Source organism: Gambusia affinis, linkage group LG02 (genome assembly GCF_019740435.1).
Source record: "Gambusia affinis linkage group LG02, SWU_Gaff_1.0, whole genome shotgun sequence".
In the NCBI taxonomy this organism is placed as follows: Eukaryota; Metazoa; Chordata; class Actinopteri; order Cyprinodontiformes; family Poeciliidae; genus Gambusia; species Gambusia affinis.
The window spans coordinates 24,968,891-24,984,744 of record NC_057869.1 but is presented as its reverse complement, the minus strand read 5'-3'; the positions used below and the strand labels follow the sequence as shown (position 1 = coordinate 24,984,744).

The following is a 15,854-nucleotide window of genomic DNA, read 5'->3' as shown; positions in this document are numbered from 1 at the left end:
GCAGTGAACAACAAAAAAAATGCTCATATGCAATATTTACTAGGCTGGACTATTAGATTTCAGGTTTCTTGCATTTATTCTCTAGATGTCAGTAATACATATCACCAGTTGGATGGAGTCTCACTCTTCTTAGGCCACACTTGATGAATATTTTTGTTACAGACATCCTATAGCCCATGCTTCAGCAACACGAGTTATTGACTAATGCCTAAGTTCAGAACAAGATTTTAATGCAAATTTTTCTCCTGATTTTCCCCTTTTGACAATTATTCTGATTACTAGGATGAATCTTAAGAGGTATTGCTGCCATTTGTAGTGTGTGAAGTCCATTCAGAAGAACGTCGGGGACCACTCTGATCTAAAATTAGGAATACTCAACATGTTGAATGGACTTGTCTCAATGCCGCAGAATGTTTGGTGTCCCTCGAGGAGAAAATGCATTTAGTTAATGACTGGCTAAATGGATGTGACATTTAGCCAAAGGGGAATTTAAAAGAGAAATCTTGCCAGGTAAACTAGTCATCAAGTGGATCAATTGAGAGGGAACAGTGCTGCTCCCAGATAATGTGTCCCTTTAAAGTATAAATCTGATTGTTCACGAGAATAGTTTCCAGAAGGGATGTTTTTAACTCATGGAAACAGGCTCCAAACACTACGACAAGAAAGTGGTAAAGGATCCAAGTTTTTGCCTAAAATTGGAAAATATGCAAGGGCAGGCACATTTAAGAAGACCTTTTGCTTGAAATACTAATTCCCATAATAATAAAACTCATGGATTGATGGTAAAAATATTGAATTTTTTAGAACTTGTAAGGCAAAGTTTATTTAAATGAAAAATATGATTAAATCATCAACCTAAATGCATTCTTCTGGCTGTGCTTGACCTTGCTTTTTCTCTTATGGAATGATAAGTTCCTCTATGCAGAACCACATATCAACGAAAAACAAACTGCCTAACAAGAATTAAATGCTCTTTTTGTGCATTTTCCTTTAACTGGGCTTACCTGACTAAATAAAAGCCTCTTCAAGTCAATATTGATTAATGCTGCTTTTGAATCACGCCTCACCACCCTCTTGTTTTCAAGGGTACATTTCAACAGCCTGCAGCTACAAAGCAGTTTTGACCTCTGTCTTTTATTCATTGCTGCTGTTGTCCTTGTAGGTTCTGCCAAAAAAAAAAAAAAAGGGTCCTTTAATTTTAAATACACTATGATTACAAAGACTTTCCTAAAAATCCATTTGACAGCTGTCCAGCCACAGGAGGCTCTACAGCTTGTGTTCATGACTGGGTGTCCTGGATTTAAGGAATCAAACAGGCTTCCTTGTCACCCATCCCCCACGCCACTTTCAGAGCACCAGGAAAACAGAGGAAGGCGTGCTGAGCACCAGCTCCCCCTCCACACACACACACACACACTGCTCCACCAGGCATTGCCGGGGCTTGTGGGATTAAGAATGGAACACGATGACAGACAAAAACAGTCCTCTGCACCTCCCCGCTCTGCTGTCTTTTGTACCGCAAGAGCATGAAAAGGCTGCTATGAGGCATACAAAAGACACAGTGATAGATCCGCTCAGTGAACAAGATAAGTGTGGGTGAATAGCTACACAGATCTTTATATTATTCTTGTATGACAATGTCAGCGTCGAAATTGTTCAACAACAAAAAGAAAAAGTGGAACACGCTTCGACGTTTGCTTTACTTTGCAGGCGAAATGCTTTGTACCGCCTAAGGCTGACAGTGTCGATTGTCTTCCGGTCTGCAATTAATTCTTCACAGGCTAATGTGAAGCGCTTTAGTTAACTGTTACTTAACAGGCCTCAAGAAGTGTTTCAAATTGGAAATATACTGTCCAATCCTTCAAGATAAATAAAGCCTTTGCAGTCAAGTCAGGGTAAAGAACATCTCCACTGTGTGGACCATTTCCTGTGGCGGGTCACGACATCCCATTCGTCAAGGGTGCTCTCATTCATAGGACGGTAATAAAAGAGAAAACAGCAGTGGGCCTCTTTGCATGCATCACATGTCAGATTGCTTTAGGTAATGCAGTGCATCTCCATGCCTGCTGAAAGCAACAGGCTGTCAAAGCACAATGTCAAGAAGCCCAAAGCGCTGGGTCAGATTGCATTAAATTGATATCAGTGAAAGACAGTTTTTGTTTTAAAGAGCTACATCTACGGCTTCTAAAACTCACTAGAGATAACAGAAAAACTTGTGGTATTCTAAACACGCCAATCAGTCTTTTCATTCTACGTTTTTTTTTTTCCCTTTGGTTAAAATGCCAATGCTTTGATCTAAAGAAGAAACACAATACGAGTACATCGCCAATTCAAGAAGGAATTAATGTCAAATGCAATTCAAATGTGATCCGTCAAAGCAAAAGGCGATGATAGAGATTCAACAAACATCACAACGAAGTAAAATGAACAACCTACCTTCTCGTTTTTAATCTTCTTTAACGTCTTGCATTCGCTGTTAACATTTTCAACCTCATCTGGTTCACTTTTGGAGATCAAAGCTGGTACTATCCCAACAGATTCAAGTGCAATATTTCCCATTTGATTAGCATCTGCCAAGTCTGTTGATTGTGTGTTCTCAAAGGACGCATTACGACTATTTCCCAAAGCAACTTGAGCCTGAGATACGTCCTTCTCAGAGACGCCAATTGCCACGATAGGGGCGCCATCTGTTTTGTCTTTCTTATTTTTCCCGCCAGCTCCTTCCTTGTCCTTTTTACCACCAAGAACACCTCGGGAGGCCTTGCCCCCTTTTTCCATGTTCTTCCCAGAGGTGGAGTTGTTGCCGGCAGCGGCCGCGTTCGCTGCTGCACCTGTTGGTTCCCCTTGAGTCCGTCCAGTGGGCTCTTTTTTCCCCCCATCCGCGGAAGCTTTGCTGCTATTGTCTTTAGAGTTCTTGTTGCGCTTGTATTTGGATTTGCTCTCCTTGCCTTGAGCGCCGGAGACCGGGCTGACGAATCGTATGTTGTCGGGCAACGCTGCCACTGCACTGGGTGGTGCCGCCATGCTGTCCTTGGTGCCAGACATCTCAAGTTTGTCTTTCTCTAAGTCCGCGTCGAGGTCGATGATCAGATTTCCAACACCGATATCCCACTCATCCCCGCTGTCGTAAGTGTCCACCGCATTCGAGTCCACACCTTTCCCGCCTGCAGTGCCACCACTTAGGGACATTTTAGTGCCAACGGCCCAGGAATGCCTCGGTGAGGTCCGACACCCTCTCGGACGGTTGGGAGTCAGGGGCAAGGGTCAGAGAATCTTCACGTTCTACTCCTTCCTGTCCCATTTAACCACATTGTGCCCTAGAAAGAGACAAGAAAGAAAAAGGCACAAATTAATCCAACAGTTCAGACACCGAGCAGCGACAGCGTCCCAGAACACAGCAGCTCATTGTAAAACAAACGTTTGATCGCGAGCCAGTAATTCTTGGATGATCACTGTGCAAACCACCATGGTAATACCCACTGGTAACAGCTCTGCTCCGAAACCCGCTCTCCATAATCACTTCCCACGGTCGTCATGGCAACCGTGGGAAATGTAGCCTAAATCCTGCTTTGAAAGCCAAGGTGGCCCCCGCTGTTCTGAATGACTGACTTTCTTTTCACAAAGCGCCGCAGATAGTGTCACTGCTGATAAATAAGAAGTAGCTGGTCGATCGCACAGCCCACATGCTTTATAGAACCATGCCTTTTCAACTCTAGAGCACAAAAGTCACGTGGGGTCGGAGGGGCTTAAAAGCCTATGATTCAGGAGAAAAACCAGGTTGCTGCATTTGCTTACAGAGCATAAAACAAAGGTCATTGTTTTAAACTAAATCAATACTATGGTTTCCCACAAATTCCACTTGCATCCGACTGTAGATGAGTTGGAAATCAGCAGGAAAAAAAGCAATCCCAGTCTTCAAGGTGAAATTGTGGATTTTGGATTGTTCTCTCCAAATATTCATGAATAATGAATTGAATGAATACAGTGACTGGTTGCAGAAAGCTACATGAAAACAACAGATCAAAGTGAGCCGGTTGTGTCCATTTGTCTAAAATATTTCCAACATATTTTTTTGCCATATGAACCATTTGAAAAGATCCAGGCAAAGCAGGAGGCGGAGGGTGGGTGGGAAGAGAAAAAATGGGAAAGGAAAAAGATGTCTCAATGGGAATCACACAAGCTCATCAGCTACAGTTTACAGCTGCACTAGCGCTATCACAGTTCTTCTAAATTATGCTTTAACCTTCACTAATATGCAACACTGGAAATGAAAACATTTTTAAAATAAGCTGTATTAAGAACTTAGGAAATTCTGAAACCATTATATTTTATTTTGTACTATATCTAGTGGAGCAAAATCAAATCAAATTTTATTTGTATAGCACATTTCTGCTACAAGGTATTTGAAAGTGCTTTACATGATAAAAAAACAAAAAAAACAAAGTCATGCAACATAGAATCAACAATCACACCACTACATTAAGTTAAGGAAACATCGTTAAATTCGTAATTGATTACGTTTCAAATAAACTCTAAACAGGTGGGTTTTTAGTCAAGATGCTCTTATTCTCAAACTTATCAGCCTGATGTCAAATGAAAACCTGTTCGATGTGAACACTGTTTCCATTGGGTAGTTTAATTTGCAACACCAAGTACGCGGTCATAAAAATGTATCCTTGCGCAGACATGTCCGCCGAACGTCCGCTTGAAATCAGTGCAGACCTCCGCGGACTGAAGGGCGCCCGAGTATGTTGGGGCCTTAAGGCATTAGCCAACCTATTTTAGTTTCTTTTACTCCAAAACAAGAAGACCACAGATGTTGTTACTTCTTTTCTTCACATACATAGGCATAATTGCTAAAACGCTTCTTAGTGCTCCTTTGAACAAAATAATATGTTGATTAGGGATGGCAATTACCAAATTGTGTCCTTATATGGTGAATTTTGATCCAACATTACAGAGATAAATTCTGCATTGAGACGTTTATAAACTCTTTAAAAAAAAAAAAAAAAAAAAAAAAAAAAAAAAAATTTGTCTTAGGACTGCTAAGTTTACATTTCCTGCATGAGAACAGCAGATAAAAATCTAAATCCTTAATATGGATTTATTGCTGTTATTGTATGCAATTTAGGGATAAAACTGCACTAAGTAAATGTCTTGAAGTAGCCTATTCAATAGTTCCTAAGTCTTTCTGCAGATGGATGCTACATTCAAATCAAAAAAATAAACAATGTCATGGAGTGAAAACAGGAAAGGCTACGCTACTAGTACGGGTGTATTTCAGACATTTAGAACAAATAAAGTAATTATTGGTATACTGAAAAATGTGTCAAGATATGAGCATTTTGTATCAGCCATAGTGGATTCCGAGATAACTGGGTTATCTTTGTTTGAAGTTGATTTTGTTTTAAATGATACAGAAAAATACATGTGTTGCTTCATCAGGCTAGTGGTGAAACAGTTCAGGAAGAACAGTCAGACATTTAATTTCAAATTCAGACATCCACTTTTAAGCTTTATAGAAGCACATATAAAGTTAATTTGTTCATCAAGAATGTCTCAAGTTCAAGAGTCTAATCATCTACCCGATTCATTTACTTGCATTATATTCAACCAACCTACAAATGTTCATTCGCTTTGACGTTTAAAGCTAGAGTTACTTTGACTCATTCAGACTGAATTCCCACCACATCTGAAGGTCCTTTCACTTTGTTACCGTTGGCAAAACTAATTAGGTCAGATTTTCGGTATGCTGCTACGACAAAGAAACCTTGTTGCTAGTTTTTGAATTTTCTGTTAGAGTTGAAGTACATGAAAAAAAAAACACAAATCTCTACACACAGAGGAGGACTGCTCCTGTTCATTAAACATCACTCATCTGTCAGTAGACCAACACTGCAGAAGGGTCACAGATTGCAACCCCCTGCCCTGCAGTGACGGAGGTAAAACTGTTGAACAATCATTTAATCACTGCGCCTGCTTCTTCCTCACAGATGGTTCCCCAATGGAATAACAGGCAGTGGTGGGTTTTTGGTGGGCGGAGAGCTACAGCTGTCCCCGTAAAGCTGCTTTAACAGTTGTGAGGTCCAATTTGTCCAACACCTTCACAAAGGAAAGGTTGTAACTCTATCAGCAGTTGACCCACTGTACACCCCCTTAACTAGAACCGCAGTGCAAGCCTCTTTTGAGAAGAAAAAAAAAAACAAAAAAAAAACTGCCAAGTAAATGTCCCAGCAAGTGCCATATTGAGCGAAAGGCATGCAGACTGCACAAGTCCCACAGGGCTTGTCCTTTTCTCTTTTTCATGTTTACAGATCAAGTTTCACTTTGCTCATCTATCAGCAGCTATGACTCTGGCTTGATGGCGCTAATGTGAAGACAGGGAATACAAGTAAATTAGATAAGGAAGTGGGGGAGTCTTCTGAGTCACGAAACAAAAAGAACCAAGGCCATTCCCCAGTTTTTTAAGAGCGTTTCAAAACCTGACAGTCTGGTATATTTGCTTTGATTGGGAAACAAAATTGCAACATTTGTAACATTTTCAGCTGATGTGTATCCTTTTACAATGCTCTGTACCAAACAATATGAAAATTAATTTATATTGTGGAGCCGCTGCACCAAGAACTACTGAAGGAAACAACAAAAACCTCAGAAGAAGACATGAGTTCAATTTCCTTCTCAAAATGTAAACAAAAATGAAGTAGCATCAAATTTTGTAGGATTTCTCCTTCGTCTTTGGTTAAAGACCAGGGACTATTTTATAGCAAACATGAAACCCACACATTTGTTTTGGTTGTATTTACCCAGAATGCCCTGCGCTATAGTCTGCTTTCTGCTTTTGGAGCGGTCTCTGGTCCACTTGAATCCCCGAGACATGGTACAGTTCACTTTAACTGATCCAAGGCCTAGGATTTTAGGCGGACCAGACGTTTTTTGGTCCCAACAAGTTTGATTCCCCAAACAAACCGGACTTCCTGGGCAGATGGACAAGAGTTTGCTTAAAAGTGGACTGAACCCTCACACTGTTTGAAAGCGATAGCTGTAGATCAATAAGGCTTCTGAGAATACAACAAGTCACTGCTAGCATCAACTGTGATCAACTGAAGGACTCAAATGCAACCACATAAAAGCTATAAATCAAAACCAAAAAACATAATGGCTTATGACAGACGGCAGTGGTTCAAATAACAGTGTAGGGTTTATATTTACTGCTTAGCATCAAAATAAAGAGCTCCAACTTTTTAACTAAATATGATGACAGATGCTCCCAATATCAAGATGAGACAAAAACATTTATTGTTAAACTTTAAAGTTGAAAATCCTTGGAATATATCAAGTAGCAAAACAAGAGTTGGATATTTGCTAAGAAAGCTTTATTGGGTTTTCTCCACTATGGTATCTAGTATGATTAGAATTATAAAAGATCTTACGGTCTCGTTATGCTTTTACTTTTTCATTGAGGTACAAAGCCACTCACAATTATTATTTCTCATGTCTAATCCCAAGTGCTCCAAATCTTATTAAGGACAGAGAGGAGATTTGCCAAAGTTACTTTTAATTGTCTTGTGCAAACGGAGAAGAAATCACGGGAGATTTTAATCTCTCTACGATCTGAAATGCATGCCCTGCATAGTTGCGGTGCTATGCGTTGTTCCAGCTCCAACTAGTCAGACGATAAGTTTTCACGAGGAACTGGGCCAGAGCCATCCTCCCACGCGTTACTGAAACAATAAACCAAAGGGCAAGAGCAAAGAGACAGTTTGTTTATCTTCTGTCAACTTCATATTCTTTCAAATTGAGAATGTATAGGTTTACTGACTTTGCTCTGGAAAAAATAAACAGTTTGGAGACCTACTGTTGGGGTCTGAGATATAATTTTACTTAACAGACATGGTTGTTAGTTGTGAGAAGTAAACCGGATGATTTCAATTTGTTTAGAAAGTTTGACTCTATTCATTCCAAGGAATCTATGAATCAGGTCATCAATGGTAAAAGACCGCTTAGGTGCAATATTTGGTAAATTTTCTACCATCTTTGGAAAGGAAAATAAGAGTCCAGAAAATGTGGGTTAGTCATAACCTAGACAGTCGTTGTCGCAATTTTCAGCCATAGTATCGCAACTACATGTTTTCCTGATACTATGCACCCCAACATAATACAAATAGATACAGTTTTAACTAAGCTGCACACTATATGGATTTCCATTGATAATTTATTGGCATGAATTGGAAATGCAAAAATATATTTGCATAATGGAAACCTTGCCACTTCAGGAAAAGCAGTTTTTTGGATAAAAATTGCTGGGACAAGGTGGTTTTTCATCTGTATCAAAATTAATGTCTTACGCAAAACCACTTCAATCAAAGAACTGCTGGCACTTCTTGTTCAGTGTTTGCTACATTTCATTCTTGAACTGAGATGAAAGGAATAGGAAAATCTGTAGCAGCAAGAAAAAGCCTGATCGGTGCATCCTCCCACTGGCCGTTCTGTCTCACGTCCCTAAGATACAGCCGCTTCAGAAGGACTGGGTCATCAAACAAGTTATTGTTAGCAGAGTGACTCATCAAATTACTCGACATATTTGACATATTCATATTCAACATCTATGATTTCCACAATGCAGAAAACACAGAAGGTAAGTTAACATGGTTGACTGAGGACTCGTAGTGAAGAATAAAACAGATAAAATACAGTTAAAAGGCTCTGATCGTTATGGAAAGTTTTACTGTTTGCTGGTTTTCCTGCGAGACGTATTATGGTGTCCAGTCAAACTCCGAAACTGAGATTTTATTTTATAAAATGTGAAAACGTGATTATTTGTTTTGCGCCGAATGTTTGAGTTCTTTAAATGATAATTTAAAAATTAAATAAAATAAATAAATGACAGTGCATTTTAAACAGTGTAAAATTAGTTGATGCTCCACTGAACCACAGCAGTTTTATTTGTGAAACCTGAATAACAGCAAATGTGAATTTCTGGCTATGGATTTGTTGAACTGCTTTCATGACCTCCATAATTTTAAATAAATATGGTTAAAATGGAAAGAATTGGAATTCAGAGAAATAAAAACTGGAAAAGTGGGATGAAATGGAAAACAAAACAGCTTTCACAGGGCCCTAGACACTGTCCTCTGCCCAACGTGCTAAGTAGGAAAATTTAGTGTTTGATGACAAATCCACATCTTTTTAAACAGAACATTCTTGTTACCTGAAATTTGTTCCTTTCTGCTATATTTTTCCTTAAGATATTGCATTTTTACTCTATCGCTGAGCCGCAAAAATATTTATATATATAAATAATAGACCTTGAGTACTTTCAACTTGGCAACTTTGGCTCACGTGAAAAAAAGTTTGGACACCACTAGCCTTAAAGCGTTTACTTTTTGTGAGACATAAAATTTTATGTCCACCTTATTTAGTTCCTACCAAGTGCTTAGTGCCAGAAAAGCCCCATTTACAATATGTTTTCATAAAACATTGCTGCTTTCTTTGGACACACCACAGCAACGAAAGCATAAGAATGAAAATATCCCGTCTTCATTTACTGTGAAATGCAGACGTCAGATCTGTGATTTGACATCCTATCAAAGCAAACCAGTGAAATCTGGCAACTGTGTTGCTTAGTGTCCTAGTTAACTAATGATATCGGCATAAAACTATTGGGTTTTTTTAATTGTTATTTTATAATAGCCATGTAAACTGTTTTCTGATGGAGAATGAAAGTTGTAAGCAAACACAATGACTGAACTTGTAACACATCTTTTCTCTGCAGGTCATGCAAAAGGGAACACCTTATCTGGAAAGGCTCAACAGAAACCTTCATGTAATTGGATTGTGCGGTTGAGCTGGTTACCAGAATAGAAATGCACCCAGCCAGTCCAGGTGATGGGAATCAGAAGTCTGTACGGTAGCAGGATCCCTCATTGGTTAATAATTTCACCACCAGAAAAGAGAAACCCGTCAGTCTCTTGCATCATTCTTGCATCAGAACTGGATACAAAAAGCAGTTTTGTGTTTTAAAATAACCAGCATCCATAATGGTTCTCTTATTGACGAGGCTGCAAGTAGAAACCGAAAGAATTTAGCATATAATTATTTGCAAACCTGTATTGAGATGTACAATATTTAATAACTGTAGACGAATGGAGAATTCGAGAAACTGCGTCTTCTCTTCTTCACTTCCTCTCAAGAAGAGTCTGCACAACTTTTAGACTTTCTACACAAGTCACTGATCAGTCTCTGTTTTTCTGTAAACTCACCCCCTCCCAAAACAATTTTAAATCTCATCGAACATCTTTTGAGAGCTGGTGACTTGAGTGAGAATCAATCATGCATATTCAAAACTTTCCCCACGGGGATGTGTGCACAAAAAAACAGCACGACTATTAGCCAGAGCTGTGATTGCAAAAGAAACACTTTAAAATCCAGTTTGCTTTTATTATATTTGAGAAACAATCGCTAGCTTGATTGCAGCAGAGCTGTAATTTTAAAAAAAGACAGTCCATCTTTGATACAACTATATTAATCAATACAATTTTATTTGCATAGCACATTTCAGCAACAGGGCAGTTAAAACATTATAAAACCATCATACAGTCACCACTTAAGAAATAAGCAATAAATATCAAATAATGTCAAAAGTAATTATACATCAAGTATGTTGATCGATGTTCTACTTACTATTAATCAAAGGCCAATCTAAACAAGCAGAATTGTAATCTTTATTTGAAGAAAAGTCAGTGTTTCAGCTGTTTTGTAGTTTTCTGGAAGTTCGTTCCAGATTTGTGGTGCATAGCAGCTGAATGCTGCTTCTCCATGTTTGGTTCTGGGGAGGCAGAGCAGAAGACCAGAGAGGTCTGGAAGGGTGACATAGCAACGACAGCAGACGTCTAATGTAATGTGGTGCTAAGCCATTCAGTGATTTATAATTATAAAACTTCAGCAATGCGCTCCTTCGTCCCGGATTTGGTGACAACTTAATGTGTTAGTGCTACAACCTCTCAATGTTTGCTGGTGACCATATAATTTGTATATTTAACCAAACTTTCTCAATGGTACAAATACATGAGTGGAGAACCCAGGTATGTAAGTTTCAATCGTTTGCTGTGTTTAGTAGCAAACTTAATGAGGTCCATTGGCCTCATATGACTCATGAGCTGTGCAACAACTGAAACTCCTCTTATCATGCACAACCATATCAATACCTTTCTTTTTATAAAAGACATGCCAAATTAATGTCCAATCATTTCTGAAGGGTTTTCTAGAAATTGAGATGCATTCACATTAGTGCAAAAATAAAAATATAGGAGGACTGTCAAAACAGGAGACACAGCAGATATCTACATATATAGAAATCAGCCAATTAGTCCCATTGCCTCAGCGGCAATGTAAACTTTCTAAAACTTCTAAATAAGTTATAGTGGCAGTCATCTATTTTCAGAGCAGCGCTTAATGAGGTAAATGTGGGGATGGAGTTAGACAAACATCTCGAGGTGACATGTCAGATTATCGTCTGCTGGTTTTAGAAGACGCTGCAATTATGTTGTGTGCTTAAGTCTCTTCTTTTAATGATCACCAAGAAGCTGAAAATATGAAAATGGCAGAACTAATTAGACTCTTTTTTTTCCTCCCTTTTTAAAATCAACTCTGCTTCCTTTGATGGCCATATCTACAGATAAAAAGATTTGCTTCCGGGGATTAAATAGGCAGCTTTGTCTTAATGCAACCTGTAGTCAAAACTGAAACAATAACGGGATGTGGACTTTTAAAGTAAAACGTCCTCACCTCCCTACATATATGTTTTCCCACAAGAACCTGCGCTTGTATTTTAATAACTAATTGTGCTTTTAGAAAAAAAAAAAAAAGAAATAAATCAAGAATCAACTTTAACTTGCATATTTGTTTTCCTGAGAGTCCACATAAATAATCCAGTGATGGTGTATTTATGATAACTTCTGTTGGAGCAGATGAAAGGAACATGCACACAGAAGCTCTAGTGTTTAAAAAAAAAAAAAAAAAAAAAAAAAAGTCAGACAAGGTGCCAGATTGATTTTTCCTGCGTTCAAAGGGGCCTGGAGCAGAAACAGGAGCAGCTCCATTAGCATGCTGAGCCATTCCACTCCACGGCCGTTTCTGAATTACACAAGCAGTCACCGAGATTCTCAGAACACTTCTAATTATCTGAGTTCTCGCCAGTCTATAATTGAAGCACTCGGTTTGAATGCAGGTTGACGTGGTGACGGCAGAAGCGTCCGCGGTGGAGCGTTTGTTTGTATTTGTGGGTCAGTTGTAAAGGAGGCTCATTCAGTGCATGGGGGAGTTTAAAGGCTGATTATATATCATTACAGCCTCCATCTGTGTTGCTGGGTTCATATGTAAATATACCTGTCTGCAGAGAGCTTATAGACATGAAGACAAAGACTCAGTAATGGAAACCCATAGTATCAGAGGAGATATTTCAACTGACCCAGATTGGTTTGACTTCTTTTTTTTCTCATCCCCAAATAACATTTTCCTATTATGACTCTACCACAAAAGCCCCTCTGATCAGGGCTGCACAATATTAGAAAATCTTGCAATAGCGATAACGTTGGTAAATATCACAATACAAGCCTATTTTCTCCTCTCCTCTCTTTCTCACCATTGCGTCTATGCCTTTGAAATTTAAAATTTGGGACAAAATCATTTGTGTCGCGAGTGAGCCTTTCCAACTGGCTAAATGTTTCAGTTGTGTTGCGCTAATTTACCAATTACAGTGCAAATAGAGAAGTAGACAGTTTTAACCTGTTGAGGAAATAAAGAAAATAAGTAGGGTGTAGAAGTTAATCAGACTATAACAAACGCAGTCCCACTGCATGTGCACGAAGCCCCACCTTGCTCCGCTCTCATCAAACACACATCCCACATGATTCACACTTGACTCACTATGCGGTTACAACAAGAGACAAGGTGGAGCTAGAAGACGTTAGACGGCGAAAAACAAGAGAAGGTACACTGCTAACTGAAATGGTGGTCAAAAAACAAAAGCAGTAAAATCTTAATTAAAATAATATGTCAGGTTTACTTCGGGCTCAATCTAAACTCCATATTACCATGAAAATGCAAGTTCATGACACCTGAAATTTATTGGCCGACAATTATTGCACTCCGTACAATGCTTTGTGATATGAATTTTGCAATGATGATAAAACAATCATGCCATCCTTCAAGGCTCTGCCATGGCATGACTCTGACTTCCTAAGGATGTAGCACAAAAGTACATGTTCAGCCGGAAAAACATCTCAGGTATCCAGTCTGTGTTTTAGCTTTGTGAGGGCCAACTTCAAGCTGTCAAAACACTAGACAAATTTAACAGACCATTCCAACCTGATTTCAAGTTTGTGCATCCTCAAACTGCTGTTTTAGTGGGTCTTTTAAACTGTATCATAGTCTCTGTTCTGTGTGAAGGGTCCGCTCTGGACAGGAACTTAGCAAGCGCTAACAGTTCTGTAGCATTATGATACGTTTGAGTGGTGCATTAAAGCAAACCGTTTAGTGGTAGTACTAGCTAAAAAAAAAAAAAAAAAAATGTAAAAGACCATATTTGATCTTTCAATTGACAAGCTGTAAACAAAACCCATAGTCGTAAAGATGTAAAGAAAGATTTGGCAAATATGAAACAGTACAAATAAGCAATGCTGACCTCAAATCGTTTGTCAGAATATTAACACTTAAAAATGTACGAATACAAACTGAACGTGATTAAATATTTAAATATGTATTAAAAGTCAAAAGCCACAGGAAACTTTGAGTTGAAGTGGCGTTAACCTCTTGTGTTGTGGTCTGACCGTTTAAACTATGTCGAGCAAAGGCTAAAAGGCTATTTTATTGTAGTTGAGGGAAAAAACAGCTCAATTTTTTTACTGAATGAAGCTAAATATTATACAGGTACAAAGATACCAGGTCCCATCTTTCCCATTCTTATCTGCGGTATTGAAACGTGATGGGATATCTTTAACAGCTCATCAGTCCTTTCCTTTTTGGAAAAAAAAAAAACTGTCTCAAATTTAAAATCTCTCAGTTGTTTAATAGAAACCAGTCTGTGTTTCCAAGCAAGTTTCAATGGTAGGAATTAGCAGTGGGCTGGGGTTTGCAGGGCTTAGCAAACCGCAAAGGGTGAAACTCTTCCTCACCGTGGAATATGAGCGTGACCGTCACGCCTGACTGCCTCCAGTTAGCAGGACTTTAGCTAGGCCCCAACACTATTTAATGGAGGTTCTCTTGATTGTCCATACCGTGACCTAAAACAGATGCTTTTCGCCTTGCCAAGCAAAGAGCATTGAAGTGCGGTTGACCCGACGCATACAGTGGCAGACTAAATGCATTACATTCCCATGCAAAATGCACATTTCCACAAGTAATAATGAGCGAACTTTTATGTTCTTTAGAACAAGCCAAATTGTTCACTGAACACGGTTTTTAGCTAGGTGAAAAAAAAAAGGGCGACGATGTCAATAGCAGCTGCCACGTTATGTTAATACTAAAAAAACTTTTATATTACAGCTATTTTGAGACAAAACCAAAGGAGACACTTTCAAAGAAAAGTCACAACCTTCACATAAATGCAGTGAAGAATCTTTATATTTGATAGAAAATACGGACTAATCAACACTAAGTCCACTGTCCTATAGAACATAGTCGGTATCAGAATGTCCTACAAAAATTGCCATCAATCAAATATTTTATTTTATTTTTAAATCTGCTCAACAATCAAATACTCCAATGTATCATTTCGCAAATACTAATTCTAAACCTGTCTGCATAATAATGGACAAAAATTGTGATTTAGCATGAAAACTCAATGTTAGCGAAAACTAAAAACCGACAGTATGGTTGTTGTTATTTAACCACCTTTGGTTCCAGGGGATTAATATTTAATATGAACATATTTGAAAATAGGGCTAGATGCAAATATTGTGAGCTGCTTAGTGACACAGCTGCACTACTTTATCCACTGGGGGTGATGAAGCAGAATATTTAATGATGGCTATTTTTAAAGCAATATTTGTGTTGGTCAGACTCTATGAACAAAAAAATAAAAAAAAAGACTAGTTTTGAAATGCACATTTATTAAATAGTGCAACAAATAGTACAAAATATTGAACATGTTAAGTCCATATTCCCTATCCCTAATACACACAGAAAAGGTAGAGCACTAAATAAGACAAAAACTTCCCCTTATAGTTTAGATATCAATACCAGAACACCCAATAGTTTGGCCCAATCCAATGCATTAGGGTCACATGATCAAAGGAGTGTAATTTGATAGGCTGAAAGCAAATCGACACGCTCTAGTGCTGGTTTGTTTTAGCTCAGGTCACCAGAAGGTCATCACATTTATAGGTGCAATATTTTGTTTTGTATGTATTTATTTTGTAGAAACAGGCAAAATTGTCCATAACGACAACAAATTTTGTGTTATAAATTTAATGTTAAATAAATAAATCTAATTCTAATGAGACTATATTTCTTCCACATATGTGCATCAAGTTGTTTTTTAATACTGTGAAACCACATCATTAAACTATGTGGAAACATAAAGAAATTTAATATACTTAAATAAGGCTCCTTTGTTGTCTTAACTCATTAATAGGAAGGAAGAGTTGTGAAACAGCAAAGCTTGAGGCAAGCAAGCGCTCAGTCTTTTGGCAAACAATACTGTGAATGTTTGCAGAGCAGAACCAAACTTTTTTTTTTTTATCCACGGTTTATTAGTTTAATTTTAGTTTCTGTTTAATTGTGGCCAGGCAAGAGTATTCGGTTCAACTATGGGGGTCCACAAACAAATCGTTATTTTTCTTCTTATAGAATCTATT

General features: G+C 38.3%; 1 protein-coding gene across 1 annotated transcript in view; it reads right to left on the bottom strand.

Annotated features, from left to right (window-relative positions):
- LOC122825136 (zinc finger protein 609-like) overlaps positions 1-15,854 on the bottom strand; it is an 89,214-nt gene that overhangs the window by 60,935 nt on the left and 12,425 nt on the right. The window contains exon 2 of the mRNA XM_044106272.1: positions 2,437-3,317. Coding sequence (XP_043962207.1) covers positions 2,437-3,189 — 753 coding nt within the window. The 5' untranslated portion in view covers positions 3,190-3,317. The remainder of the gene's footprint in view (positions 1-2,436; positions 3,318-15,854) is intronic.